The 26,523-nt window shown below is 40.3% G+C and overlaps 1 protein-coding gene across 6 annotated transcripts in view; it reads right to left on the reverse strand.

The window, feature by feature from the left end:
• Positions 1–26,523, reverse strand: part of ELMO1 (engulfment and cell motility 1) — a 311,109-nt gene that overhangs the window by 217,479 nt on the left and 67,107 nt on the right. For all 6 annotated transcript variants that reach the window (XM_072853673.1, XM_072853671.1, XM_072853672.1 and 3 more), the window contains 2 exons: positions 17,438–17,488; positions 7,492–7,661 (listed from right to left, as the gene is read on the reverse strand). In XM_072853673.1, the coding sequence (XP_072709774.1) occupies positions 7,492–7,661; positions 17,438–17,488 (221 nt within the window). The remainder of the gene's footprint in view (positions 1–7,491; positions 7,662–17,437; positions 17,489–26,523) is intronic.

Consider the following 26,523-nt stretch of genomic DNA (forward strand, 5'->3'; position numbering starts at 1 on the left):
ACCACATTAAATCAGTATTTGGCTGCTGGTTTTCAGGCAAACACAAGGATAGCCCACATTCTGGATAACAGGCAGTGTTTAGAAATATGACAAGACAAATACACAGGAGTACGTATTTCTGGCTTCTGTTTTTATCAGGTGTGGCTATCACATATAAATGAAGTCTGGGAAACACTCTGGCCAGGAGGTTGAAATAAATTATTTGGATGAAATCTGCAAAATGACTATTCAGTTATGCAGCAGCACTCCCACTCTTCACAGCCACCACAATATCCCACAGCCACCACAGTCCAAGAGACAAAAACATCCTGGAAAGTTGCAGAGGTGGAGATTTTAAGCTCTTCTTATTTTTGCTCGTTTCTCAAATACTACACTTTTGTCTGGAGTTTAAAAAGAAAAAAATTAGTTTTGTCCAGCTTAGTACTCTGAAGAACATTTGGAAATAAAAATCCACTCCTGGAATTACTCTTTTTATCACATTTTACAAAAGTGGTTGCCAAACAAAAACCAGTAAAACTGTCTCCTCTCCTCTTCCTTGTTCCTGTCAACAAGGTGTTGATATCACCACTTAGCAGAGACCATTTAAATGCTAATATTATTAAAGGCAGTCAAAGTAAGAACAACAACCCTGGAGAAAAGGCATTTAGGATGAGGGAATGCAAGGAGCAGCAACTCTCCCCTTCTCTCCAAAGATGTGATCTTTGATGGTTCAATCTTCAGGTAAGGCTTTTATCTAAAATGTACAATGACATTCATCAGAAGGATATACAAGAAATTGTGCTTGTGTGTGTGTTGAGAGGGAGGGTGGAATCCAAGCTTGAAGACTGACGGGGAAACAAACCCAAAAGAGAGCAAGCAGGAGAAAAATAAACCAACAAAAAAAATCCACCCACAAAGAAAACCTACCCCACTTTCTTCCTTTATGGGAACTCCACTGAAAGATTGGGCTGCAGCCCTTTCTCATTCTCCTGCCATTACCATCTCCACAGTGGTATAACCAGATAACCTGATTTTATATACTATTTGGGATTTTTGCCTCATAGACAATAGTCACCCTCTCCCGACATTACAGAAGCACTAAGAAATGAAGATTGCATAAAGCCCCTGTTGGACAAGAATTGATTTTGGCAGCAATGTCAGATTAAGTAATCTATGCTTCCAGGTGAAGCTTCACAGGAATGGCTGAGCCTGTCTACAGTACTGGCATAACTCTTCAGATGAAGCAGGACAGGAACAAGTGGCTGTGAGCAAGGGCTGGGAGCAAGGGCTGCTTAAGTGTTTTGACAGCACTACTGAAATACTCATCAGACTGGGATGGAAAAAAATATTAGCAGGTATGTGAGCAACTGTCCCAAAAAGTGTGTTAAAGTCGGAGTAACTCCAAACCAATCTGTCTTCAGTTTTCCACTGGGCTGGTATACAGTATTATCTCTGCAAGACAAGCCAAGAGCTAGAATTTCACTGAACAATAGAATTTGTCCTTAAAGCATGCACAATTGCCGTCTCAGAGACTTCCAGCTGTACCGCAGCCAACTCTGCAACTGCATGTGTTCAATAGAAGAATCCTCTTAGTTGAGAGTCAAAAACCATACAAATACACATTTATTTAGAAGCTTACATGAATCTGATCTAGCTGCATTTATTATTTCCAATAGGAAGATGAAAAAATTTAACAACCATCCAAATTTAAAGCAAGTTTTTTTTCTCCAATCTATGCACTAAGCAATTACAACTCCCTTAAAATTAAAACCAGACTATCCGCAACCATGTCCAAGCAGCATCAACTAGCATGCTCCTGTGCCATGGCTATACTACAATAAAGCTGCTCAGCACAGCCACATCGATGAAGCAGACCTCTGAAGAACCACCTTCTCAACAGCAGCAGAAACAATTCTGGTTACTGTCAAGACAGCTAGGCTTAGCATAGTCTCAGTTTTTTGGCAAAAACTGCATGTTATTTCAGTCAAATGACAAGTGACAGAGACTGTGATACTGCCAATAAAAAAATACTGAAAATTCTGCATAGGCCTTCCTCCTTTTCCTCCCAGTCATGAGATTATTATTATTACTGGTAATGACAAAAATAAATTTAGATTCCTTTTATTAACTCTTTGGTCTTTCAATATTTATGGCTTGTGACTTACATTTTCCTTTCCTTACTTTATAAGGGACTATGAGGGGTTTTCTTCCTTTTAAGGAAGGCTGAGAGTCTGTCCCAGTCACATGACTTTTCTGATACATCAAAAAAAAAACCCACCACATCTTTACCAGTCTTCTACTACATCAGAAAGACTATCTATACAGCCATGATTTTCTGAAATATTAATTCTGGGCTAGACTATGGAATACAGGTCTGACTGAGCAAACTACGTTATTTCAGATGGGGTAGCAACGAGACATGATCATTTCTTCCAGTTTGATTCCTGAACACATTTTTCATCAGTCATTATGGTAACTAGGACCTTCTAACATTGCTCTCCTTCTGCCTCATTTTAGGGAATTGCACTCCAGGGGGGGAGCAGAAGCAGCACACCCCTTTTACATTGTCTATACATCCAACCAGATGGACTGCATATTCAACTCCCCTTAACAAGGCACGAACTGGGCTTCAGACAAAAAAAATTAGTATTTGAAGTGCTATGGAAATCTCTTTCTGAAAAGGAAATAACTGTGTGCACATGCACACCCCTCCTTTGGTGATACAGATGCTGAGTCCAAAAAATGACTGGACATCATGGATAATTATAAAATGGAATGAGCATTTACTTGTTCTTCATGACCTAACTTGTCTTGCAGTCTGGTATAATTTATAGGTCACCTGAACCATAAAAATAAACATAAAACCAGCTTCTTTTTTTTCTTCAGTTAATAAGAGACTCATAGCATGCTCTGGAAGAAAGAATGAGCCTGAAGGAAAAACAAAGATGATCCATCTCAATCAACAGGATCTCAATACATGTGGACAGTTTCTAAGACATGTTGCATCTCTGCTGATACAAATATATTCATATTGACAAGATGCACTCTCAGCTTCACTAGAGCCCCATGCACCCTACAATCTGCCTACCACCAACCCCTACAGCTTTGTCCCAGCACACACCATGTCTACAGTTCATTTGCTCTAAGCAGCAGGCACTCAAGGAGATCTGGCCCAAATTATGGTAACTACACATAGTGTTAAAACCACTTTTGAAAACATACACAAAATAAAAAAAAACCTCTCTCAATTTGTTATTTTTCAAGCTATATTAACAGCAAGAAACTGGAAAGGCTATTCTCTAATGCATTCTAATTCTCTTCAATATTCAGGAATATAATATATGGAAAATTAACTAGAAAACACTGTTAGTTCTTGTCAACTTTTTACTTCTTTTCATCACCATCAAAATGAAGCTGAGACAACTAGAAACCCATGGATTTACATTCTCTTACTCTGGTCACTGTACTTTTATAGTCATCAGCTTCACTGAAATAATGAGTAAGTAGCACAATAAATAAAGCCAACCATAAATAAAGCATAGGCCTCCTCCTCGGTGAAAGTTATATAAAAAGCTGGAGCCTTGCTTTCCAGAGGCTGCCCACTAAAACTTAATTACACACTTAAATTATAACTTAAGAGCTGCCCCTAACATGAGTTCCACGTGCAGAGAAAACCTCAGAGCAACCTTACACTGAGCATGACGGTACTTTTAATGAGCACTGTCTGCCCCTTTGGGGAAAATAGAGAATAAAGCTTGAATTAACAAAATTCATCGATTTCTAGCACAGCTGCACCACACCGTGAACAGAGGCGCCACTCAGCCTGGGCTTACTGATGCAGGGCTGTCCTCAGCTGCATTAACCCACAGGCAGCTGGGAAAGCACACAGAGAAGCTCCTTGCAGAGCAGCAGCAGCCACCCCATGGGGTATGTCCCATCCCCTCTGACCCCTCAGAGTCTTAGTGCCAGTCTCTGGGTTGTGATACCAGAGCAGAGACAGCCACTCTAACGCTATTTCACAACATGCCTGCTCTCAGGTTGTGGCTCAGTGACGCACCTACGCCAATGCAGTGGTCTGTTGCCACAAAAAAGGGCCTTTTCTGCATCCACTCACGCACATTTCCTCTCTTGCTTCTGCAAGTCTCAAACTGAGCAGAAAACTAACTGCAAAACAGACATGGATACTTTTCAGCCAAGTTAACAAGCTGGATTGGCTTTGCGAAGCATCCAGACACCAGAACCAACTCCAGGAAGGAAGGAGGACTGGGCTGGTGAGTGGGGATTAACACACAAGGGCCGGGCAAAGAGGGCAGGGAGCTGGACCATCTCTTAGCAGCACCAAGCCATTAGGGTTCTCTCAGCTGTATGGTTGAGTCATAGCCTCATTCAAGCAAGGCTGGCTCAACAACAGTAACTCAAAGGTGGGTAAGAACTCCACAGTGAAGATATACCTTAAAGGTATCTTTACAAAATATATTGCCTTCTAAAACTGGGCCACCAAAGAAGTTTCTGCCCTTCCCTGAAACTTCTGGGTGTTCATTCCTCCTCTAATGCTGCCCCCCTTTCTAATGCTAATATAATTGTTCGGGTAGGTCCACCTACTGATACTGAAGTGATTAGAGTTAAAAATACCATTGGGGAAAAGAAAGTGGCAGGTATTGGGGCAGGGAAAAGGAGGGAAAAGAGCTTTTTGGTTTGAAGCATGTTTGACCTGGTCAGCAGCAGAGCCCACAAGGTCACAGTGCTGAGGGTGCACAGCCCAGGGTGGGAGCTAATGGCAAGGAGGCCTTCAGTTTGCTTTGCCTGTTCAGCGAGCATCTTGTGGGACCCTCTTATTAACGGTATTGCAGAGTCCAAGTGAAAACAGGAATAGAGAACATGAGTTGCTTTTCCTTGATAGCCTAGAGCACTCAAACAGCTGGCTGTCCTTGTCCCACTCTCTCCTCCATATATCACCTTTCTTTGCCTCCCACACACACCTTGTTCATTCACAGGCCATTTTAGGAAGCTGTTTTGTTGTAAGAATAAAGTCAAAAACCAAAAAAAACCAAAAATTGCTTCTTCTGTGGAAGTAGTTTGTCTGTTGGCTTAGTGTGCTGAAACAGCAATGAGTGACAGACCCTGAAGTGGGAGGACAGGATCAATAGCTTGAAGTGGGACGAGAAAGAAAAGCAGCACCATGGCAGGCTTAGGCTGCTGAGTCCGTATGTATTAGGATTTGCTCCTTTCATTAAATCTCAAGTTCTGTTAAATAATGCGCTTATCAGCCAGTTATGCACAGTATAAAAGCAGAAGGGAATGTACAGCGTAGCACAGATGTCCTTGCTTTACAACTCCCTTTGCAAAGCCATACTTGGAAAAACCTGACCTGCAGACCCCCTCAGAAGCTGCAGAACGTCTAGGCTGCTGAACACGAAAAAAGACTGCAGTGAGTACTGAGAGTTCATCAACACGTGAAGCTGCTGGAAACTCTTACAGTCTGAGTCTTTGTTCAATGCCCAAACTAGACAGCATTTCTCCCCACAGGCAGCAACACTGATAAATAGATTAGACAGGTAGATCGATCAAGGCATCTTTGGCAATACATTACACCAGCTAAAAAGAAAATTCTGAAATCCCTCCAAATGCAAGCCATTTAAAAAAAAAAAAAAAAGGCAATAGACTCTGCTCATATGTCCAGTCTGCAAGCCTGCTGTGTGGTTTGAAAACTTATACCCTTAGCCAGGAATTACTACTAGGGTGTAATTTGCTGAGCAATTCTTTCAACAGTGGTGCTGGCTTAAGTAGTTTCCCTCCCAAATAGCTATTTTTAATCCAGACCAGTCTGCTACAGCTTGGCCCATCCCACAGCTACAAAACAGTAGTACAGTCACATCTGAAAGGTGAGGAGGGCACTTGCTTTAGCCTTGATGCAGCTAAAAGAAATGCTTGTAAAAAATGTGAATGTTCCCTGTTTCAACAGAAAATAAAGTGCTCTAGTTTAAATACCTTCCATAGTGGAGTAAATTAAACCATTTAACTTAAATAAATTCATGACGAAATAAACTACAGAGGCAGTGACTTTTAATTTGCTTATGTTCTGATCTTCATAGGCACATGTGAGCCTGCCCAGTCAGTATATTTTTAAATTAGTACAGTAACTGTGTGCATATGTTTACATCAACTTAAGCCTGTCTTCGGTTTAAATTTAATTTGGTCCCTAAACAACAAATATTATAGGAATATAAGACAAGTTGACAGATTTGATTTAGATGCATTTTTTTGCATTCTTTTTTTAAAGTGGTATAATATGTACCACAGACCACTTCACTGCAAAAAAATTTGAGTTACCCCAAAACACTGAAGATGACCATGAGCTATTGGAAATCCTGTATATAGCTAGAGTTAGGCAATAGGGACTCAAAGTCCAATAAACCATTGACCACATAACAGGCAGCCATCAGTGCGAGTGTGCTTTTATATTTCCCAATCTAAGGACTACTGGATTCTAAAAAGTACTTAATTTTTCTGTACGAAATCCCCAGTATATCTTGTGTGGGACCATCAGAGACAATTTGTGTTCCATTTCAAAGCCCACTTACGACTTTTGCCTTACCCTCTAACGCTATTTACTTTCTTGAATTGAAGGAAACACAAGCACATTTGAGAGGGGATTTGCATTGATTTCAGCAATTGACTTCAGAATTCTGGTCCACAAGACTGAACACCCCCAATGAATAAGAAAGCTACTTTCAGAGCATTTTCTTTCTCTCAGGAAAGGGTGCGAGTATTGTCTATTTCTTCATGTGTAGCAGAGGTTGGCACTGACTGCAAACCACTAAGACTCTTACTTGAAAGCAAAAGCCTACTTGAAATAGTAACTGTTAGACCATTATTTAATAGTGCAACAATCCAGTTGATACTTTTCTGTAGCACCATCCACATTAAGCAAACAGACACTTACTCAGGACCATGGTCCTGAATTTCACCAATGGTGAAAACTGGTAAGATAAGCTGGTAAAGAATAAACGTATTTTCAGAGGTCAGCTTTCAATTTCATGTCAAAAAGCCACTGTCATTTGAAAAACGCCAGCAAGAATTAAAACAATAAAAATGGAAATAAAGTAAGCACTGGGTTTTGCTCCACATGTTCTCAGTAACGTGAAATTTAAAACAGTTTTCAGATGACATCACTTAAATATCAGCTTTTAAATATACTATCAATGATTTATCTAAATTCCAATGGGTAGAGAAGAAACTAGGACAACAGTCCCCCCAAAACTGTATGGCACAGAGAGTACTTGTGACTTTCTACTTTGCTCACCCCCAATCCCCACCAGCCCATTGTTAAGGGAAATTTAAAAAAATATTCTCATTGATAATGGATATACTATCCTAGCAGCCCAGAACTCTTCAGATGTTTTATTTTATATATTCTTAGAAGTTGCATACAGAAATACTTCAGGCACTCAGAGAGTGAGCACAAAAGCACCACATACAGGACGAACATCAGAGTTTAAGCAGAATACTTACTCTGTGCCGCTTTCAACCATTTGTGTTAGGAGGGAAATGCCATCTAGGTTTATAAATTCTTGGGCAAACGTAACATCCCGTGAGTAGTTGGCTAAGTCTTTCAGTGCTTCTAACTTCGCATCCATACTAGAAGACTGGATCCTCTCATGGAGCTGCTGTGCATTTTGAGCCTGAGAGAAACAAAACATATGAAACAAAACCAACAAAAACGCTTTTGTTACAATGGCAATAATGAATAAAATGTTAGTACAAGCAGGAACAATGGCCATGTTTAATATTAATGATACTTAACACTTGCGTGCTCAGAAATGATTAAGTAGCTCACATACAAATTACTTTTGTAAAAGTATATTACTCATGTTTTAGTCCATTATTACCTATAATTATTTGGATTGTTGCAGAGTCATAAGCTGAGCAATGGATAGATATCCCATTGTCTCAGGCAAAATGTAAGCATTACAAAAGACAGCCTTTGGCTTGAAGAGCTTATGTGTCATATCAATAAAAGTAGAAATGAAAATAAAATAAATTGCATCAGACACTCTCAGTATAATAATGGCAGCACTTTTTTTCCTGTCAACGCTTACTCAGTTTACGCACTTCTCATGACCTTTAATGACAAAGACCGTATATGGTCCTAATCAGGTTATATCAGTAGAGACCAACTTCAGGCCTTCTGCTCCTTCCTCCCTCTCTTCCTTTTGTTCACAATCAGTTCAAACACTCACATACTCTCTTACAAGGAGCATAGGAATAATTAATTCCCACATAATACTAGGATATTATCACTCATACATCTTTATGCCAGTTCAATATCCACATATATTACGCTATTCTGCCCATTAATGCTTCAAATACAGGATGAGACAGTGAAATCTGAAATGAACACTTATGATAAAAAGCTAAAAGGATATTTAAATAATGCATATTAAATTGTCTCTCTTTAGCCATACAAATACTTTAAAATACATCTCACGTTTCAATTTGATGCTTTCACTTACCTGAACACAATACCCAAAAGCTTCAGTTAATAGCTAGCTAGCCAATACTTTTCTTAGAAAAATAATCCTCCTCACTATATACAGATACTTGCAAAATTCAATTTCCTAAAATTCACTTCTTACCTGCACCAAATGAGAGGTTAATGAGAGGCTATGTGTCATTAGGAAACCAAATTAATGGTAAATTCTGCTGAGAGTTATTTTCTCTGAGATTATGCTTATTCTTTCTCAGCTGGAGAAGAAAAATAGAAGAAAAGGCTGTGCTGACAGACAATTCCTTTTCTGTAATGAATATACTCTTCACAGAGATGGTCACCTCTGCAGATCAAGATTCTGAGATAGTGGACAATTTTAGTGCAAGTGAACATTTAAACAGGGAACACAGGAAAAAACACCACTGTGTTGTTACAGATACAGCTTCTTATCTACGTAACTGATTGCTTCACAAACATTAATAAATTAAATGTCCCAATACCCTCCAAGATCAGCTAGGTTTGTTACTTTCTATTTTTACAAAGAAAAAAACAAATGCATGGTCTTCAATCAGCTTTTGGCCAGAACCTACATGGTGAGGAGCAAATGGGGACAAAGTATCTTCTAGTTAGTATGACCGTGGTTAACATTCTCAGTTAAGGCAGCATTGAAAAGAAACAGAGTATTTTTAGTCTTGAGCTTTTCTATGCCTTAACCATTGAGTGCTGCAGCCATAGCAGTTACATTATCTACAAAAAGGCAGAATCCTGTGTTCCAAAAGGTCTTTCTGCCACCCAAAGTTACCTACTCTATCAATAGGTTTGAGTTGTAATGGGGAAACAATGGCTTATACAGTCTCTCTGTAATGACAATGTCTGTCCGAATGGTACTAAAAGAATATTCTCTCAAGCTTAAGCAGCTGGTAGGCTAAATCATTTTAATTCTAAATCATTTTAATTCTAAATCTTCCACAGGTCAAAGCCTATGGAAGAAATAAAAATAGATCCCACTAACTTCCAACTTCCAGGATAACCACAGAATACTTCCTCCAACCCTTTCCCTTCATCAGAGAGGGTGAAGGAAGTTTTGCTAAAGTGCTCTTGTATGATCAGCTACAAAAATTCAGAGCAACTGCTATTATTACCTGAACCAGAAGTTCAACAGCCAACTCCTACCTCACCAAATGACCTCCTCTGTTGAGCTGTTTCTACTCTAGACTCCCCACTATAACAACTCAGGAAGACTCGGAGATGCAAAGCATCCTCAAAACATTACTCTTTCTCAGAATACACACTACATCTGAATTCCTGCTAAACTCAGAAAATAAACACTTCGGAAAATCTTCAATACCACCATGGCTGCTGCATTCCCCTGACTTTGGAAACAGTTGCTCAAATTTAACCTTAAGCTCATTGAGATCTGTGCACATGCCCTCTTCCACCTGCCGTGGTTCTGGGAAGTTACCACACCTACTATCTGCCTACTGAAGGATACAGTTCTTCCAGCTTTCCATGGGAAGTGGGTACTCTGAAAGCTCCCGGACTCAGTGAAAATGAAACAAACAGGAAAGATGAACAAAACACCTGGTTCAGTGTGACTGAGCAGCTCAGGAGAGCTGCTCACCCAGTAAGTCTGAGTGGGCAGAACTTGGGCAGCAGAGCTGTGGCCAAACAGATGAGGACTGTAATCACCTGTGTAGCACAGTAGCAAGCAAGAAAGAACATGTAAGTAGAGCCAGGAGAACACCCTCCTCCAAACTCCTTCACATCACACCTACAACTGCTGTGTAAACAACGCATCTTCATACACATTAACAACAGTTTATTAATAGTCAAGTTCACCCTTCCTCTTGAGGAGAGATTCCTGCCCCCGGCATAAACATCTGGGGCTGGTGAACTCTGCTGCCATCCCAGTCAGACTTCCATTACACACAAACCAATATCAAGCATGGAAAGAGCTAACCCTACCTCTCACCAAAACTGAGAACACCCGTACAGGGATGTGCATTGACATCTCACCTACACTGCAGAACAGCAGTATGAGCAGGACCAACCTATCGACAGAGATACATTAATCCTGTTTCCTCTGAAGTCAGCGAGAGCTTTGAAATTCACCACGCTAAAACCAAAATATAATCTTAGATCAGAGACAGCTTGGTCCCCTCTACAGAGCACAAAAATCTATAAAGCAACGTCTCTCTGATACAAAAGTGGTTCAGCCCTGTTTTAAGCACATAAAAGAGAGCTTACTAACATAGGCTTTATCTGACTATGCCAACGCTAATACCCCATCAGCAAAGTTTCTACACAGCTGCACTTTTCTTACACTACACAAGTTTTGCAAGACACTGCATCCAATAAACCTTGCTCCTACTATTGGAAGAGAAAAGAACCGATAATGGCAGAGCAGATCTTGATTTAAAGGGGTAAACAAATATTTGTCTCAGCAAGAGTGCTGGTACGTGTCTCACTGGAAACATGGCCAAAAGTAATGTTGGCTGCTGTCATCACAAGTGCCTGATGGGTGAAAATATTGCTTCAGTGAATACCATGCAATTCTCACAAGCCTCCTAGTTCTTGTTGCCATAGCACTCATACATGCTTATGGAATGTACAGCTCACTTATGACTGCATTAAAAAAATGAAACCCAGATGAAATATGCTCTGAGTGCTTACCAGGGAGCTATTTTAATGATTTACAATCCATCAGTGGATGGACAGACAGCACAGCTCATTAAAGCAACAGTAGAGCTAGCTGCCATGTCTCTGCTCTTATTGAAATATCATTCAGGTAAGAATAAATAAATATATAACATCTGCCCAACTGAGAACTGCTATGAGGGAATTAACAGAAACACGGCTGTTCAAGTAAAAGAAAGACAGCATTAACTGCTCTCCTGTTTAGAAAGGAAGGAAGACAGGAAGCTTGTAAAGCCTGTGCTGTTGAAGCCCCAGCATTTCAAAAGGCTGTCAAGAGGCATAAGCTGCATGTCTAGTCTTAAATGACTTGCTCCAAGGACAGCCAGAAAGGTTGCCCTTAGGGAGCAGCAGTGCTTAAAAGGAGCCGCTTGATGAGATTGTCAGCTTAAGAAGAAAACTAATGACCTAAATCCAAGATGTGACTTGCTTAGAGACTCAAATAGCCATTTGGAGGTTAGGAATCCCAAGATCATCCTAACAAGGGATTCTACTGATCAAATTATAATTTCTTTGCCACCAAATACTTTGTGCAAACTTTGAAAGCAACTTATTACCCAGATGTACACAGGGTTTCTGTACAGAATACAAAATACAGGGAGTCAGGGCAGGAGGGAGGACACAGATTCCAAGTGCAACCACTATCAAACATTAACGTGCTATGGAAGAAACTTGGACCATTGATTTAAATTGCTGTTTTGCCATTATGCAATCAGTTTTCTTCTTTATCCTTTACAAAAAGCACATAAAATAAAATACGAGTATTTTGGTTTTCCCTGTAGATAAGTTAGTCATATTATGCAACTTTCTGCTAGAAAAAGGGCATAGAGACCACCAGTAACTACCAAATACAGTTTTGTACTAACCAAACAGGTGCATTTCTGTGGTTTGATTTAAATCACTCTGTATTGAAACATTGTGGTGGGTTAAACTGCTGCCTTCTCCTGGCTTGTTACCGCCACTTCACCTACAACTGCATATACATCAGGAAGCAATGGAGGAGTGGATATGTTACATAATCATCATTATACACCAACCGGATTCAACAGACCCAGCACAGCTGACTAGCGTCTGATGCCAGGTAAGCAATGAGATTACATTTTAATTAGTAAATACATTAATAGTTAACATTTTTACATTAATACTGAAACACAACTTCTACACCTAAAGCCCTGTACAAATGTAATACACAGAGCAGTCCTACGTTATCACTATACACAATTAAGGAGGCGGAAACAGAGGAACAGGGAAATGCTCATGTCTAAAGCCGCATACTAAATGAATGATAAAAGCATTACAGATGCACAGCCATATGTATTATGTAAATATGCCTAAAATAAGTTTATGCAATCAGTAGCCACTTATGAACGTTTGAGAAGCATTTTTTCCTCTTGCTGCATTCGAAACAATTATTTTGCTTACTGTTCAAAATATGTCTTTGGAAACCTGAAAACATGAGATTAAACCTTTATCTACAAGAAAACAAAAACCAACTCTACCTCCCAAATCTTCCTCTGGTACTATGAGCAGACAAATATAAAAGTGACTCATTGACTTCCATGGTCAGTGCTCCTGGTATAGGGTTCAATAATAACTAATTCACCATTACATGATAAATTTAATCACAATCATAGGCTAGACCTGCAAATATTTATGCATTTACTGAACTTCAAGAACATTAAGTCAGTTGAGCACACATTAAAACAATTGAAGATCAAAGGTTTTAGACCAGATCCCCAAAGTTTTACTCAAAGATAGAGGATTCAGATGCATCAAGTAGAACTAGGTTAAAAAACCCTACACTTCCTTGTCTGTACAGATCACAAAAAAACCACATTGCTCACATCTGTAAAAGCATTCAGGGAAAACACTACGATGACTATTAATGAACACCCCTATTTACATGATTGCTCATGCTAGAAATGCTAATATAGCTGCCTACAAACAACTTACAGGTTTGAGAAGTCAACCAATCTCCAACTAGGGGATCACAGAAAAACATGCGACAAAAGCAAATGATCAGGCACCATAAATACCACATTAGAAAAGGCTACCCACTGACTCAACGTTTAAGGTATATAGTTCATGAGAAAGCCATGTTTTTTAAGTGCCCAAGGAGCTACATTCAAATAAACAGTGAGTGCTCAAATAATCAGTTCTGTTTGAAAACCATTAAATTAAAATTAAAAAAAAAAAAAGGCCAGTTCCTTCAGTTTAATTTTCCCAGTATTTTAGCACCCTTTCAAAATGATTAGTCATTTGAATGAGGATTTGCAGGATCTGATCGAAGGTATCCTGCAATTGCACACACTAAAAGGTTGGACTCTGCTTGCTGCATTGCAGGACACAACTGTCCTTTTGGAACAGTCTCACACCCGGGACCAATTACAGCTCATTTATTTATACACCTACCCACCATCCACTGGAATATGGGTATCAGAAAACAGACAATAGCAATCTGGCATTTCAACTGTCACATATGTTCAAATACAAAGAAGCATTGCATAAGAAACTTTTGATGAGTCCCTTCAGAAATGCAAATGGACAAAGGGGGAAAACAGGTCACGGAAAACTGCAAAACCACAGAATAGCACAAAGAATTGTTAAGAAAGATGATAGGAGAGGTTAAAAATAAATAAGAAAGATGATATAGGAACAAAGATAATATGAGAGAAATTCAATCTGTACCCAAGTTACCTAGGAAACAGAGTGTCTGTGTGGTGAGTGGTTTATAGAGGGAAAAAAATAGCATTGTTTAGAAAAAACAGCCTTTCAGAGAATCGCACAAACTTAGCAAACAGACCTACGGAAACAAAGAGGCAGTCTAAATTCCCACCAGGCCTAACGACTGGCGTTTGCAAAGTTTTAACTCAAAAGAAGTTTAAAATAGACACGTTGTAAATCTCTGAAGGCAAGCATTTATAATGGATTTAGCAGCACACCATAACTGCAGTTTTGCCCTTCCAATATTAACAATGATTTTCAGAAAAAGGTCCCTATATACACATAGAAAATAATCTAAATTTGAGATCAAAAAAGAGAAAGCATTTAACATCTAGATTTGGGGAGTTAGATTTCAAATCCTGATTTTAAAAAAGCCAACCCAAAAATGCTGGTTTACTACTTCTAGATAAAACTACCTTTTTTCCCTCCTTCCTTTTAATCTTTAATAGTACCTGCTCTGGGTACGTGAGCAATACACAATTTGAGGCTAAAGACAACAAAACTCAGAATGATCGTATCTCATCCTTCTCACCCAATTTTCAATGACTCATGACATGCAACTGTGAATAGGCATAGCCAGACTACTGGCTGTCATGGTAATAAGTTGCATGAAAATTAAGAACTAGAAAAGCATTTTAAGTTCATGCAGCCTTCAGAACTGGTCAAAATGATTCCTCTCACCTCTTCGAGGAAAAAAAGTTTCCTCAAAAGGCTTGTGAAGTTCAGGACAGGTTTTTTTTCCCACAATAGCCAGGAAATAGGCAGCTCAGGCCTCTCTGGAACTACATGGACACATCCCAGACACTAGATAATCTGTACGTGGCTCCTCTCACTTTCTCTCAATCTTCCTCTCCTCCTTTTCTAATTCCTCCACTTCTTCAAAGGGTATTTTTGGTATGATTTTCTGGGGGAAGGGGGAGATAGTTTCAGACTGATGTAGGACAGAGAAAAAAAGGGGGGGAAAAAGTTTCAGAACCTTAATATTTTCACAGGATGAGAAAAACATTTCCCACCCAGCTCTAGCAGCTAGGAAAGCATCTTCCCTATTTTCCAGGAGTATATCATGCAGCCTGTTCTTCACATTATCTCCTCCAACTACCATTGCTCTCATATAGAATTTCAGAGGGAAATTGGAAACAGATGGCCTGTTAGTTTTTCAGGGTAAACGACAAGTGTTGTGTGGGTCACCAGTCTAAAAACCACACTTGGAAGCCTTTAATCTGTCTATTTTAGGTACCTCTATGATGACCACTTCAACAGTACCTTACAAGCAAATATACTACTGTAGGGTGGGAACATGCAGAATTTCATTTTATGTCTATTTAAAGAATACAAGTACTCTCTAATCTAACAAAAAACAATCCAGGCCTTTGAAACCTCCTTCCAAGCTACCTCTCTGATTCTGGGAAAAAGTTAACAAAAACTTTTTTAAAATGTCAGAAAATTTGAAAATAAGCACTGGTTCAGGGATAAATACCATTACTGAAGACTAGAAAGTAGACTGGCCTTCTACCTTATAACAGGATGGCTGAGTCACTCATAACTGCAGGCCAGTGCTAGAGTGGTCCATAACTTGATAGGTAACAGGTAATACCTCAGTATCCTAAGGACCCCTCTCTTGGCTGACTGACCTTAAGGCAAATCACCAAAGAAACAGAACAAGCAGACGAGAGTCTTATGCAAAGTCTCACCTTCTGGCCCACAGGTATTAGCAGAAAGTGTTATAAATCCAAAATTTGTCTTTTGTGTTTGTAGGCCACATTTCCAATTGCACAAGTGATCATCAAGACAGACAGACAGCCATTTCCACAGATCAGTCACAGCACAGCCTCTCTTCAGTTCTGCATGGTGCAACTGGTTGTGGATTTTGAGACAGCGAAGGATGCCATGAGTCAGCTCATGCTGCCACTCCATGCTGTGGTTACACACAAGAATGATGCAGTGTGTTTGGACCACATCGGTTCTTGATGAACCACAGATGTTGTTTTGATTTCATGAGATACCAAGTCTGGGCAGTAGATAGCCCTTTTTCAGTGGAGTGGATATTTGTTCTTAAGAAATCCCAAAGTTTAGGAGAAGCTGGTGCTGGGGCTGTCTGTTTCTGAGGAAGTTCCACCAAATGGGGTTTACTCCACTAGCAAGTGGTTTCCCCATGTACAAGGCTATTCTGGTGACATATGGTAAGAGACTCTGGCGTCACATAGACTCTGACAGAGCCATGGTCTTAAACTGTTGTTTATTCTTATGACTGTAAAGCTCTGTATATAACGACCACTGAAAAAGATGATGAAGGATAGTGGAAATCTCTTGTCTTTGCCCAGCTGGCTGCTGCTTAGAAGTGCTTTCTGTCAAGAAGCTACACTCCTGTAGATTAATATTGCAGTCACTTATTAAAAAACTTGAGGCACATATATGTTTCCATATTGGCTTTTTCAATTTCCACTTATACACAAACATGCGTACAAATTCAGTCACCTCCTGAGTCCAGTATAAACCATCATCAGGTTAAGCAGGCTGGGGAGGAGTTGAAACGCACATAATGCCTAGAGAACCTGTGAAGTTAGTAACCACATACACTTCTCTGTTTCTTTACTTTGAGCCTAGGCCCTACTAGCTGAAAAGTGATCCATCCAAAAATGTATCTATAATTTCTGCGTGGCTTCTAGATAGAAGTTTTCACATTTTACGGCAGTAACTGACCCCATTCTTAACAGGTTCAACAGAAGCTGAAAGTTAAACCACCACAGCTCTGTCTTGCCTGTTCAAAAGAGCTGCAATACAGGGTGGCAGAGTTTGGCCCTAAGAATACTTTGAACCTGCAGAAGCTATAACACCACCATGAAGAGGTAAACCATTTTAATGGCACACTACATTTGTCAGCAAGGAAATGAGATTGCTGCTGCCTTAGACATACATCTTCTGGGACTAACAGTGGCTTTCAGCATGTGGCAACAGTAATGCCCAACTCAGCAGGAAAACAGGCCACTACAAGGCAACCAGCAACTCTGCTGTGCTTTTTGAGGAGCTGGCAAGGAGGTGGTTATGAAAAAAAAAAACACAAAACAAAACCAGTAAAATCTCAACATTACAATCGTTGCTCACTCAATAGAAACCCAGAGAGCAGGACAGCTCTGACCTGAGCTGCCCAGCAGAGCTCTCCAAGATTCAACTCGCAGTCTTTCCTCTTGGCTCTGAGCTCTGGGGCAGAAAAGGAGCACTTGAGTAAGGCTGCAATGCCAGCAGGGAAGCAGAGGTATCTTGGATGTGAAAGCTGTTCCCAGTGGGAGAGAAGCAAGACACAAAAAAAACCCCAGTTGTGCCAACCCTATCACCAAATGTCACTCAGAGATACCACCCCTGCCCCCATAACTCAAAAAAAAAAAAAAAGAGAACAACACATACAGTCATCTTGTGACCACACAATCATCCTCCTTTGCAGGGGGATTGTGGTATACAGTGTGGCTAAAGCTTAAAAATATATACATCAGTTCACAATGATTTACTAATCAAATCTGCACTTTGAAGGGAGAGAAGAACAGAACAGTAACTCACTGGAGATGTTGTTAATCGAAGAATCGCTCCATTTTTTATTTCATTACGATTCTGAAAGAGAAAAAACCAAAAAGTTTTATTTAAGACTCACATAAAAAGATGAAGCATGCCTTGAGCAGAATGCCACACTAAACCAGCAACAGTACTTTCCCCTGTCTGCATGCAAAAGCTTCCCTCTTTTGTATATGAGCTAACATTTATACAGTATTTTCCCCACCGAGGCATACTAACATTAGCTTCAAGAAATAGGTGGCTGTTCACATAATATTTAACAAATCCGAACCCTTTCAAGAATGACTTCATGTTTTTCAAAGTTTAGCTTCCACTGGCAACTTCTAAATATTTCTTTGAAATATACTGTCCATGGTGTCTGGCTCTGGTATTGTGCTACATAGTTGAAGAGTTCGTAAGTTTGCTGAAACCTGTCATTAAACATCTGCAGGATTTAAAATTTATCCCACTGGCTCTCCATTTTCTATAACAAGAACATGCTGACTTAAACCACTGGAACCAACCCATTGAGCTCTGCTACCACGACTTTGCATTCTCCCTCAAAGTAAAAAAAGCATCGCTGTTAGTGGTAAGTAAAGTTCAAACATGCTGTAAGTCATTCTCTTTACCCAGCTGGCAGAAAGAGGTGGCATTAAACATTTTCTTTTGGTTAAGCTCACATAATGTGTTCAATTAAACTAAAGCTATGGGTAGATGAAAAAGCTGCCACGGCGTAAGCTACAGTGTACACTTACAGTATCCTCACAACTTTGTGGTCAATGGCCATGTGCATGGTCTTCCCCTGTGGTAAGCATAACGGAGCCTGCCCCTCTTTCAACAAGCTACCTCCTGTTCACCAGAGGTTAAGAGAATACAGTACCTAGCACAATGAATATACTAACAGGTACTGACTGTGCACAGCACAATGCACAGCCACAACTTCGTTCGTGGTTCAATCGCTTGTTCATCAGCCATTACCCTAATTCATCAAAGGAATCAGAGGAATCCCTAACAGTTTGAGAGATAAGAGCTAGTTTTGTTCTAAAGACCATATTGCAGGCTTTCTGCAGACTGGTGTTTAGCTAAAAAAATGAAGGTGCATTTCTTCCCAGGCAATTTTTCCCAAATTAATTTCATCCTTCTTGCTCCCATTCTGATACATCTCAAATCCAAAATGCTAAAAACAGGATAAATCTTGCCTGAAACCAGGTCAAGTAGTCCCAAAATAAAACTCTAGTACGTTGTCTCTTTCTTGGTACCCAAGTCCTCTGTGGGATTGGTTCTAACTATACGCAAGATCATCCTCCACCCACAAACACTTCTTCACTCTAACTGAAATAATTGAAGTGCCAGACAACACAGGGGGTACAAGGGAGAAGCTTTTTTACAGCATCTTTGCTTACATATGCATATAACTCATCTCAGCCCTTAGCAGTCTCCTCCTGCCAGAACAGCCCTAGGGAGGCCAGCCAGGCTATACTTAAGAAAGGGGCAAAACAGGGTGAGCTGCTAAGTACAGGGTGACTTCCCACAGCATTAACGAAGTGCCAGATTTTCTCCTCTCGTAGTAAAACAGCACCAGACCCAGCTATGTCTCATCATGTCTAAGGAATCTGTATGAAGTGGCAATAGTGCATTTGTGTGGTTTAATCTAAATCATTGTTGAAACAAACTCACTTTGCAAACAGTTGTGGTGGCTTAAACTGTTACTACCTCCTGGATTTGTGGAACTGAATAAAAGTAATTACTTTAGGACAGACAGTCAGCATAGGCTAAACCTACCTCCATCAACAGCTTAGGCTAAGGCACTGGACCTCAGCTGCATCAGGCCAAAGTACATGCATGCACACAGGGTTCCATCAGCTTTACTTGGAATGTAGCAAATCCCAGCATGCAACAATATTAAAAACACTTAGGGAATCAGATGACACTTAAACAACTTAAACTGTACCCATCACATTCAGAAGAGAAAGTTCACTGATATCCTTATGAAAATACTGGAGTTAAGTAAATAGACTGTTCTTAAACATAAGTAAGAGCACCCACACAGGCTTATTTTTTTCAGCAGCATAACTTTAAGCTCAAAGTTTCTCATGTTTCCTGCTCTAATTAACACGAACTACCAAATCAGATGTACAAATTAGGTCATGGTTTAACAAGTTAAGTCATTTCATCTGGGCCACAATAAGCATCTCTGCAAACACTCTTAGTCCATTGCAAACATGAAGTACCGGGCTTTGTATGAGAAGGCTACACTACGGTCTGAGAAGGTCCAAGGAGTTTGCTCAGCAGCAGAGTACTACTGCAAGGCAGGGTGCCTCCCTCATCACCCTCCTGCCTGTGTGCTCCCTCTTCTACCTCACACCAGCTCTGACACTGGACAGACCTGTTTGAAGGGTCAATTGCACGATCTCACTAACCTGGCAGAAAGCAGCCCTAGCACAAAAGAGAGGAGAGTTTTGTCAGGTTAATAAACAGAAACAAGCTGTGCAAGGGTTGAGCACCAGTGCTAACCCAGGAAAGATGGTGGAACCACATCTTTGGGAGCAGGGAAGGGGTGGGGGAAAAGAGAACAGGGGAAGCATGAGGAGGAATTATACCTTCCCTTTTTGGGAGCAGCAAGCTGACAACCACAGCCCGAATTACATTACTTTGCAGCTGCTTAAGGCTGAAACCATGCTCCACAGTTTGTTCAGTTACAGTAGTTTTGTCACAAGCTGAAACCCTAACCCATAAAAAGTTGGGCTTAACCTGATATACTCTCTACCGTGTCATTCATGCAGGTTAAAAAATAAACTTCTAATTACATAATGACACTTATAGATTGCATAGATTGAATCTACAACCAATGTAGCAAGTGTAAAATACCTTGTTAAAAATACACTATTTCTCTATAGTCAGAGGAATTTAAAAAACAAGTGGGAAAAGGGAAGCCGATAACCTGGTCGAAGTTCAGATACCACATATGGATAAACAAGAGAAGTACTATTCTCCAGAGTGACCGTATGTCAACAGGTTATATATAAAATAGCAGAGGAAAAAACACAGAGTACATAAAAGCATCACTGGAAGTTTTGTTTGGGGTCTTTCTGCTTATTTATCAAGCCAGGTCTGAAACACCAAAGCTTTCAGACTCAAAGTTGCAATGCCTGTCAGAGCCCACAGCACATGAAGCACAAAGACCTTTCTCTCATCACGCCTGGCTCAGTGCAAAGTGCATAAGTCTGCCCCAGACTGTAAATTCAATCACTGCTATCACAAGAGATAGAGAGCTCATCTTCAACTCCTGATTTAGGCAAAGGCTTAAGGAAAACTGCCCATGCCTTCTCTCTGAACGTATTCAAAGCACCATCTCTAACACAGTAGGCTAGCCAAAACTTGAAAAAGGTTAGCTGTTCCCCAATCAAAAATCCAATTTTGTTTATCCATTCTAAATAATGACTTAAGCGCCTACCAAGGAACAGTGTGTAAGCGTACAATTAAGCCAAGAGGATTTCCTACATTAACTGTAGGATGCAGTAGTCGGCATGCCAGTTAATTTCAATTGCAACATTTACACACAGTTAATCTGCTTAGTATTAGGGACAGCATCCTGTGGATTTCTTTTCCAGGATAACAGAACGTCATTCCAACACAGCAGCCCAGCTTTGGCAATCGTACTCATAAGCACCACTGTTATTCAGGACAGGGCACACCACCACCAAAAACCTCTTCCAAGACATTTCTGATCTGTTTCTCAAGCGTACATCAGGTTCGTAGACATGGTTCATGTATTAGGGAAGCTTATTCCTGGGCAGAGAGGGAAGTAGTGAAAAAGCACTATCCAAAATGCCCCTAAAAAAACTCCGTAACAAGAAAATATATTTGTTATAAATGTTACCTAGGACTAAGACAGCAGTTGTATTACGGATACAAATAAGCCCCATTTGCAACATTATATATAGCAAGAGTCTACACTCACTAGATTACTTTATTCTAATTGAGCAGGTAGTATTTGCAAGCATCATACTGCTGCACAACACTTTCCAAGCCAAGTTTTCAATCAGACAGACAAGTACTATCATGAAAACACATAAACAACAAAACACAGCAGGAAGTAGACGATACCTGGACAGTTTGCCTTGTGGTCACATCTTAAGGCCCTCTGACTTCCAACTCTACCAGCTGGAGCAACATGAACCTACATTACCTGCCACCAGATTCTGTTCCTTTTCAAAGCTCTGCCTTTACTGTACCATAGGCTACTTTGCCCAAAACACATGCAGAAGACTTGCATAGACTTGCATCTAAAAAGCAGGCCTCAAGCAATAACAGAGCACCGAAACATGGAGAGGGATGAAGGTATATGAATTCGGTTTCAAAAAATCCTATCAAAACAGTCAAGCCATTTATGCAGAGGTTTACTGGAGACGCACTTTGGAAAACTTACCAAGCAAAATTAAAGTTTATTTTGCCATGTATTTGTCTTATCATTTTAATAATCTGTTATACACAGAAAAATGCCTCAAGATTCAGCTCACTGTAACTGGTTGGAATGGAATGTTTTCCTAACATATTTGAGGAAGACCTAGAAGCATTGGTTCCCATGGTTATAGCTCGCTCAGCGCTATTCTTTAACCTTGACCAAACAGCTTCCTTCAGACTCCTCTAACTGGGCTAAAGAATAACAGCCAAGAAATCTAAAATTCTTCACGTGCTTATATCATTAAGTAATAGATTCTTCCCTATTTCCATACCACTATTATTTTATTACACCTTCCTCCAAATTGACACAACAACAAAAAAACTAGAGCTATGAAATACACTTTAAGTTACTGACTCCATACCATTTTCACAAGGATGAGTTTGGGCAAGTACTAAATAAGGACAAAATGATACATAATACAGTTCATTTCTAAGTCAACAACTCAGGAAAGAGAAGCAAAGTCCTTGTTGGCAGATCTCCCTTAAAGCACTGATTCAATGTGCTCCAGCAGGCAGCAAAGACTGGGCGTCACCAGAAGCGGTACTGTGAACTAGACACAGGGCATCATTTTGCCGCAACACAGGAACTTCATGCACCCATATGCAGGGCACTGTGTCCAGTTCTGATCTTCACATCTTAAGAAGGACACAGTAGCGTCAGGGAAAATGCAGAAAAAGGCAAGTGAAATGCTCAATGGGATTGAGCAGCTGCCTCACAAGGCAAGGTCTCCTCAGTTTGGAGGGACAAAGGCCTGAGGAGGGAAAGGAGTGGACAAGCTGAATGCAGAACTGTTGTTACCAAATCCTGCAGTATGAGAACTAGGAGGTAATTTGATGAAAGCAGTAAGGGATCAGTTTAAAGCAGATGAAGAATGTATCTCTTCATTCAGCAGGCAGTGAACTTCTTGAGCTTGCTGTCACAAGAGGTTGTGAAAGCAGGCAGTATCAGCAGGTTCAAGAAGAGATGAAAGAACTTCATGGCCCTTATACGGATACTAAATGAACTAAGTGTAAATGTAGCCTCCAACACCTGAAGTATCACAAATGTGAATGCTGACTTGGTATGAAATTTCTTAAGTTCATTTTTAGTCACCAAAAACTTCAGTAAGATGAGAGTTAAGAGACATGGAGAATTATCAACATTGTACTACTTGGCATGACAGGACTGTACTGTTTTAGAAGAAATACTGAGACAATTAATCTTGTGATAAAATTCCTTTTCTGGGAAGCTGCTGGAAACAGGGAGAATGTCCTCTAGTTTCTCACATTAGAATTTGATGATAGCATTTTCCTTAAAAAAATTAAGTGTTGGTAGTTTGGCTGATGTTTCTAAAAAGAGGAAGTTTTCTGCATGCTGTTTATCTACCCTCATCCAAGGATTACAGAAGCTAGTAAAGAAACCAAGTTACACCAGTGGTGCAGTTTCAGGGTGTACCCAATCCAGTGCAACTCTACACCCCATTGGAGGCACAATTCTGTACACATCCTTCTAGCGTGTGGGCTCCCAACACTTTCCTTACATCAGATCTACCAACATGCAGCAGCACAGTCAACAACCTAACCTTTAAAAAGTTACCTCTTCCTCTCCCCTTCATTCACAAAAAGGAGGAAAAAAAAAAATAATAATCCAGAGTTTTCTTCTGTCAGATCCATGACTTGAACCAACTCACCTTCCAGCAGTACAGTCACTAGGACGCTAGACAAGTGAAGGGAATGAAGCAAGACAGGGGAAAAGGACAGCTCAACTACTTTTTTCTCCAGCAACCCACAGTTATACCAGCTTGAATGCCACTGAAACCACATCCTAAGAAAAAGTCCATACTTTGCATGATTTACTCATCTTCAGGTGAAGTGATCTACAAGGACAACATTATCAGGTATCACATGCTCTGCAGAGCAGCAGGGGTATTACACTGTGGGCAGACATCCTTCTGACACATTAAAAGAAGTTCCACATAAGTTATTTTTAACCTGGATCAGTTCCCCAATTCAAGCAACCACACAGACAGTTGTACCAGTAACACAGAAGGGGTGGGAAGATAACAAGCAGCCCCATCGTCCTCTATTAAGTTGAAACATAAGAGCTTGCACCCTGCAAAATAAACATCAGGAAATGACAGACTTAGCTGGGCTTATACTGTTGTTGGTGAGATCACGTGGGGAAATCAGAACAGGGAACTGGCACGGACACAAAAAACCCACCCCAATACGGATTGTCAAATTAAGTCAGTTCTTTGATGCAGTTCACCCAACACATTCACCCACAGCACCACTGAGGGGTCAGTACAGGAGCAGTAGCTCCTTAAGCAGATGCTGCTACTAAGAGAAATAGCTGAAGACCCAAGCCAAGACCGTGGTTTACAGTCACTTTTGCCAAATCAAAGCACAGCTTGCTACCATAAAGCAGAGTCTTGCTTTTCAGTCTCGCTCATTACTACTACCGTTTTTATGTAGCATAAACAGTTACATAACTACGTGATGAGTCAACAAGGGAACTAAACCAGCTGAAAATTTTATCATTTTGGGTTTTGCCCAGTTTGTAAGGGAAAAGACAGGAATAAGCACCATAGCCTAAGCAGGAAAGAGGGCCAGCTCATTTTGCAAGCACCATATTTGGAACCACACTGAGACTTGTTTCAGGGGAAGCCTGCAGGTGCTTGTGCTTCTCTAACAGGTACATCCTACCCATACTACCTTGCCTGAGCCCTACCTCTCAGGCACAGAGAGACTGTAGGTAAACCATCCCTTCTCCAGTTGTGACTACAGTCAGACTTTGCCAGCAAGTTCATTCCACATCAGCCTAAGCCAGTTCCACAAGCAACTGAGGGATGTAACAGCTCACAGCTGTTAAAAAGAGCAAAGTTTCCTTCCTCTTCCTACCCTTCCTGTAACTTCTTCCTTCTCTGCAGCCTATTCCTGGACATGATTCAAGGGTCCTGCCCCACCCTTACTTCAGATCAGGCAGACTTTTTATTAAGCAAATTTAATGAATTAAAGTGGCACAAAATAACCCCTCCTTGTCACCACCTCCAAAAATTGTAAAAAAAAAAAAGAAAAAAAAAAACTGTAGCCAGCAGAAATGAAGTGGCAGGATCTCATGGGGAAGGGGAGAAGAAATCAAAACTGTCCCCTTTCAGCAGTGAGCTGTGATGTCTGTTCACCACACCTTGTAAAACTACCCACCTAAATAGGCTGTTCTTTAAGTATGAAGATGATGTAAAGAGCATTTTTCTGCCAGCCAGATCTTAAACAGAACTGTTTTCTATCAGCTGAACCCAGACAGTTGCACTGTGCCTGTGGTATACCATACCTATCTTCAAGTGCTGCAACAGAAAGGCAAACCTCTTTAGAGCCTTTCCACTCTAGCAATTACTTGCAAGGCAAAATTACAAACTAAATTCAAGAAAATAAATATCTATACAGCTTTTTAAAAAAACACTTGATCCATCTCATCAGCCTTGATGTGGAACTAAGAAACTAAATAGAAGATATTGTCATACCAAAGATTTAAAAAAGGAGGCAAGCAGAAGAATTCAGCTGTTCATAGTGGGATCAGAAAGTATAACAGGTTGACAAGACAGAATTATTTTCTTTGGAAAATTTAGCATAAAGCTGAAGTCCTACAAAATTAGTCAAAAAAAACTAGGACTAATAAGCACTGCCCTTATTGTTAGGAATTTCTGCAGGGCTGTGCAGATGCCCCAAAATAGTAAGAAATTCATGAATACGAGGGAAATACCAAATGTCCTATCGGTGGCAGAGAAAAGGGAAAGTCAGGCATAGATTGGTCCAGGTCAAATCTGGATTGGAATCTGCCACTTATGTAGCGTTACTAACAAATGTATTATCGAGAGTAATGCAAAATGGCAAATGAGAGGAACAGATCATGCAATACATTTCTCCAGTTCCCAGCCTTCATGCTACTTCTCATTCTCAGCTGCTTACGAAGTACCAGGTCCTTCAGTGAATTAGAAGCCTTCATTATTGAGAATGTTTACTTCCAATTCACTCAAGTTCAATTAATCAGGGAAAACAGATGAATACTAAAAACGTGAAAGAAAAAAACTCCAAAACACCCCAACACTACAAGTGGCTCATTTCTTGTCCTGTCATTTGCATACACTCCCACGCAGGGAGCCTGTAATGGCATGGTGGAATTTCACATGAATATACAATTACAGGTTGCATTCAGCAAAAAATAGGTCACAAGCAAAAGCACCTTTGAGAAAGAACAAACACCAGAGACTCTACCCAGGTTCCCAGCTCGGGTAAGGCGGGGGGTAGAAGGATGTCCCATCTGCAAACACAGCAAAGAGCTGAGTAATGACAACGGAAGTAAGGCGGGGGCAGCTCCCTTTGCAAAACAGCACTAAAAGTCTCTCGAAATTAATGGAGGGAACTCTGTCTGCTCTCCTCCACTTCACGCAATAAGCACGTAAGAATGAAAGTGAAATGTGGGAGTCAGGAAAGAAGGAAAAAAACCACAGGGAGTCTTCAGAGGCATCAGATGTAAAAAACTGAACACAACAGAATTGTGACTGAAGAAAAATGGGCTGCAGTTAATAAACAGATGAATGAGATGTCTTTACATTTAAAAGATAACATACAAAACGGCACCAGTATCATCACTG

Source organism: Ciconia boyciana, chromosome 2 (genome assembly GCF_034638445.1).
Source record: "Ciconia boyciana chromosome 2, ASM3463844v1, whole genome shotgun sequence".
Taxonomy (NCBI): domain Eukaryota; kingdom Metazoa; phylum Chordata; class Aves; order Ciconiiformes; family Ciconiidae; genus Ciconia; species Ciconia boyciana.